This window comes from Chrysochloris asiatica, unplaced genomic scaffold, assembly GCF_000296735.1.
Source record: "Chrysochloris asiatica unplaced genomic scaffold, ChrAsi1.0 scaffold00003, whole genome shotgun sequence".
Taxonomy (NCBI): Eukaryota; Metazoa; Chordata; class Mammalia; order Afrosoricida; family Chrysochloridae; genus Chrysochloris; species Chrysochloris asiatica.
Window position 1 is genome coordinate 10551427 of NW_006408521.1, and position 5371 is coordinate 10556797.

General features: G+C 37.6%; 1 protein-coding gene across 1 annotated transcript in view; it reads right to left on the reverse strand.

Moving 5' to 3' along the window:
- Window positions 1-5371, reverse strand: part of ASAH2B (N-acylsphingosine amidohydrolase (non-lysosomal ceramidase) 2B) — a 106101-nt gene that overhangs the window by 16203 nt on the left and 84527 nt on the right. Inside the window, exon 17 of the mRNA XM_006831432.1 lies at window positions 2348-2494. Within this exon, the coding sequence (XP_006831495.1) occupies window positions 2348-2494 (147 nt within the window). The remainder of the gene's footprint in view (window positions 1-2347; window positions 2495-5371) is intronic.

Below are 5371 nucleotides of genomic sequence, written 5' to 3' on the forward strand. Positions count from 1 at the left end.
GTAAATTGCTACAATTTGATGAACTTGACCTATACTTATGGATGTAGTATCTCAAAATACCAACTGAGATGGAAGGAGTCTTCACATCCAAAATCAATCCTATCCCATCTGCATACAGGGTTGACAGGGACTGGCAACTTAGACACTGGCTACCTAAAATGAGAGGGGCTATAAAGGCACAAAGTAACTGGTTTACAAGTTTTCAAGAGGGAGTTTAGTTTCAGACTGTATGGGGGAAGGTAGAATCCCCACTGAATAGTTTTCACCTTGGCTGGACGGGTCTGGTGAAAGGAAATGGGGATAGGATTCTTTTGATTCAATAGTGAGTAATTGTTATCACGACTAATTGCCACTATCACAACTGTAAAGGTAGAAGTTTTGTAACAAAAACGGGGGAGTAGTTAACCTTACAGTCCAGAAACAGAGAACCCTAGGACCATCAAAGGAGACGAGCATGAGTGGAATGAGGGACCCTATCCAGAGAAGCAGCGACACCAGAGATGGAGCCAGAGATGAGGACATGGAGAGAGGGAGCAGTTGAGAACTCTAGACTCCTGGAAAGAGAAAGGCTGTGTGTTGGCAACCAGGTGCTGGTGGCCAGGAGGCAGGCTTGCAGAATGTGTCCTTTGGTTGTTTAAATGATTATATATTCCTAAGTGTTTTTGTGTACATTCTCCCCCCCAAAAAAGACAAACAAAACAAAAACAGAGGGAATAGAAGCAAACACTGTTGAATGATGATGCACAGAGGAGATTGTAATTATTGCAATTGATACAACGAGTGTAAAACTGATGTTCATCCATGTAAACTAGTCACTCAATTCACAATAAAAACTTTAAAAAAAAGTCCTAGGAGCCCTGGTGGTGATTTAGGATACACACTGGATTGCTAACTACAAGGTTGGGAGTTCAAACCCACCAGCAACTCTGTGGGAGACCCATAAGTCTATCCACTTCCCAAAAACTGAACAGCCTTGGAAGCTCTCTATAGGGTTGCTATGAATTAGAACTGATTTGATGGCAGTGGCTTTGGGTGGGTTTATGAACTAATAGAAATCATGTTGAAGAACTAAAGGAAAATACGATGAGAATAACTTAAAACAGGGAACCTCAATAAAGATAAACTATTGTGAAATTGTATTAGAGAGCCTCAGCAACTGTGAGTTGACAGAAGAATGGTTATTGAGTAATATACAAGATCCTGCCTGAATAACACCAAGAAAACACAATTGAAGAAAAACTGAGCCACAGAGACATGTGAGATAACATCAAGTGTACCAGTATGTATGACACAGGTATATCAGAAGAAAAGAGATAAAGGGAAAACAAAATGTTTGAAAAAGTAGTTGAAAACATCCCATATCTGATGAACACTTTCATAGTTACATCCAAGGAACAACACGTAAGATGTTCACAGAGATTCATACTTAGATACATTCTATCCAACTGATATAAGATAAAGACAAAGAGAATAACTTGAATGCAGTGAGAGAAAAAGAATTCATATCTTAACAAGATTAATATCTGATTTTTCATCAGAAACTGAAACTTATCAGAAACACAAGACATATTCAAAGTGGTAAAAGAAAAAAAATCTGTCAGCCAAGATTTCCCCAAAACTATTCTTCAAAAGTAAAGGGGATAGGGGGAGATGGGGGGGGGGGGGGATAGTCCCAAGACAGAGTATTTGTTGCTAGCAGAACTGCCTCACAAGAAATACTAAACGAAGTCCTCAGGCTGTAAAGAAATGGCACCAGATAGTATTTCCAATCTTAACAGGAAACAAAAAGAATTAGAAATGATAAATAGATAGGTAAATAGATAAGATGCTGTAAGTAAGTTTTCCATCTCTCTCAGGAAAGCAATTCAGAAAGGAAAAAGTAAACCTGCTTTTACTCACAGTTGGCATAATCCTTTATGTACAAATATGTAAGGAACACACACACACACACACACACACACAAAAGCTACTCGAACTAATAAAAAATTTACCAAGTCTTCAGAATACAAACAAGATCAGTATACAAATAGTAATGGTAGAAATCCTGCTTCATTTCTATAGGCTTTCCCTATCCTTGACTTCACTGACAACTTCTTCCAACCCCAATGAATAGTTTCATGACCATGAAAATTTATATTTAGAAATTTCATATCTCATAATTACCACCTGAAAAATAAATATTTCCCTCAGTCTCACTACTTTGCAGAATGAGTTTCTGCAGAGACAAGAAAAATGATCAAAATCATCATTGTCAACATCTGGGCAGGTGGTGATATTAAACAACATGTCCCCTCCCCCACCCCAATAAAACCCCACAAGATTCTAAGATCTTTTTTGTGTATCTTACCACTCTGTATTCTGATCTTGCTGGCTGTAAAACATCTCCAAAATTTTTGCCTAGTGGTGCTTTATCCTCAATGTTAGGAATTAGAGGGATCAGCAGTTGTGTGAAAAATGGAGGCTCTGGACCTCTGCTCAGGTTGGCTACTGTGTCCTAGAATAGAGAGCATTTGTTTCAGAAGAGTATCATGTAGAGTCAAAGACCCTTTCCCTGGCCCACCAGGACCAGATGTGTGTTCACACAAAAACACGCATACTAACAGTCTAACAAAATGTGAGGGGCACCTTACTGAAATGTAAACCTATTGAAACTTTTGCTTTTAGAGAAGCAAGTTTGGGCATAGACAACATTTTCATCACCAGAGGAAGTATGTCTAGTGATCTGACAGTACACTTTATTATTGTTGTTAGGTACCATGGAGTTGGTTCCAACACATAGCTACCTTGTATAGGGTTTCCAAGTAGCAGCTGGTGAGTTTGAACTGCCTACCTTGTGGTTCAAACTGACCTTGCTGTCCAGTGATTTACCCTATAGCACCACACCAGAGTGAGCTTAGAAGTATACTCCTCAGGTTTAAGTTTTGGTACTGTGACTTTTTTAGTTTTGTGACTTTGGACGGGGTTCTAATACATGATAAGCCTTTATAAAATGGCACTATTATTATTTAATTTTTCAAAACTGTTAAGCCTCTCTATCCCAGAGTGAATACCAAGTGTTTTGTTTTTGTTTCCTGTATCCTTCATTCTGCATAATATGATCTTTATTGAAAATTTAAAATTAACCTACACCCTGACTGGTTTAATCTGTTTTCCACTAAATTTATCACCTTTTAAAGTGTCATCAAAATGCTAACCTTAAATATCCTTTCATGTGTATTTAACATACTTTTATCCTCACTTTGGTGATCCTGGTGTGGTGCTACAGGATAAGCACTGGACTGCTAACCACAAGGTCATTGATTCAAACCCACCAGCCAACCCTTGGAAACCCTGTATAGGGTTGCTATGAGTCAGACCCAACTGGACAACACTTAACAACACCAACACCAATAAGCAAACATAGTCATCACATTATATATTTCATCTTTATAACAACCATATGAGGTAGTTATATATTACCATTTTCATATTTCAAATGAGAAAATACAGCTGGAGATAGTGATTTTCTCAAGTTCACATGTTATTGTTAAGTGTCCTTCAGTCAATTCCAACTCAAAACAAAACCCAACTTATAGAGGGTTTCCAAGGTTTGTAAACCTTGGCAGGAGCAGAAAGTCTCATTTTTCATCCACAAAATCTCATTGTTGTTGTTGTTAAGTGCCATCGAGTCGATTCTGACCCATAACAACGTTGCAGTTCAAATGACTTTGCAGTCTGATGCATTAGCCCACAGCACCACACCAGGACAAAATCGCATAGCTAGTCTTAAAATACATATCTATGAAGTTGACTATGAAATTTTCTTATAATGGTTGCCGTTTTCTTCACTCAATATCACCATAAAATGTGAAGAACCAGTGTTCCATAGCAGGAACACTGGTGGTGCAATGGTTAAGCACTTGGCTATGAACCAAAATTTACTAGGTCAAGTGCATCAGCCACCTTGTGGAAGGACAGACTGGTGATCTGCTCCGAAAGCCTAGGAAGCTATAAGGGCCAATCCTACAAGATCCTGTCAGGTAGCTGTGAGTTGGAATTGACTCAACAGCACACAACACTAGTCCCATAACAAGAACTATAGACTTATAATTCTAATGAAACTTCAACAGTGGTTACCTCAAGAGATGAGTTACAGATTTATACTATTTCTATATGATCTAAAATAGGTATAAAAGCACAGGTACTTTTACTCTGAAAAACATACCATTAGTCTTAAAACTGAGACAAACAAAATCAGGTAATTGAACGTAAATAAGTACACTGAATTGAAATTTCAAATATAATCATTCATTGGGTCAAAACACAGGAATTTGTCAATATCCAACTGTTTGGACCTACAGAAACAGCAACTTCATTTGTTGAAATCTAACATATTCAAGCTACTTCTTTTAAAAGGCTTTATGATCTTTGTTATATCATAATTGTTCCACAAGTTTTATTGGGGCTATTGGCATATAAGGGCCTGTTTATTATTTTAAGTCATTTATCCTGCTTGCTGACTAATCTTACACCACTGTAATACAGCTTCATAACTACATCCAAAAGGGAACAATTCCATCAGTGGCGGTCCCTTAGATCAAGTAAACTGGATACTGTTGTTGTTGTTGTTGTTGTTGTTAAGTGCTGTCAAGTCAGTTTTGACTCATAGTGACCCTATATAGGGTTTCCAAGGAGCAGCTGGTGGTTTTGAACTGCCAACCTTGAGGTTAGCAGTCCAGTGCTTATCCTACAGTACCACACCAGAAGTTGATATGTGTAACTATTTTAGGATATAAAGTGTGCATTCCAAGACACTATTTTATTTCAACAAATATGACTCCATTAATTATATCTACTATTATTTCTATAACTACGAAGAAACTAAAAATATGCTATTAATGATCATTGTGGAGTCCTGGTGTGGTGCTGTCGGTTAACGCACTGGACTAAAAAGTCAATTTGAAGCACAAGGTTGGCAGTTCAAGCTCACCAGTCGCTCCTTGAAAACCCTATACAGGGTCACTATGGGTCAGAACTGAGTCGGTGGCACTTAACAACAACAATGATCATTGTAAGAATCCAATGAATGAAAAATGCATCATAATTTCTGAATTATAAAATATATAATGGATTTCTTAGAATCAATGACTTTTTCATCTCATGAAGTGATTGGAGAGCATCTTCCAGAATTAAAGACATCCAGTTCAACTCCCAGTTCAAGTAAACCTGGACACTTACGATCTACAAGCTTATTTGCACATCTGAAAAATGGAAGAATGATATCCTCTTACATCTCAGAATGATTATGAGGATAATATGAAATACAGTACCAAAAAAAAAAAAAAAAAAACCTGCCAACTTTATCTCTGGGAGCCACAGGTGTGTTTCTGTA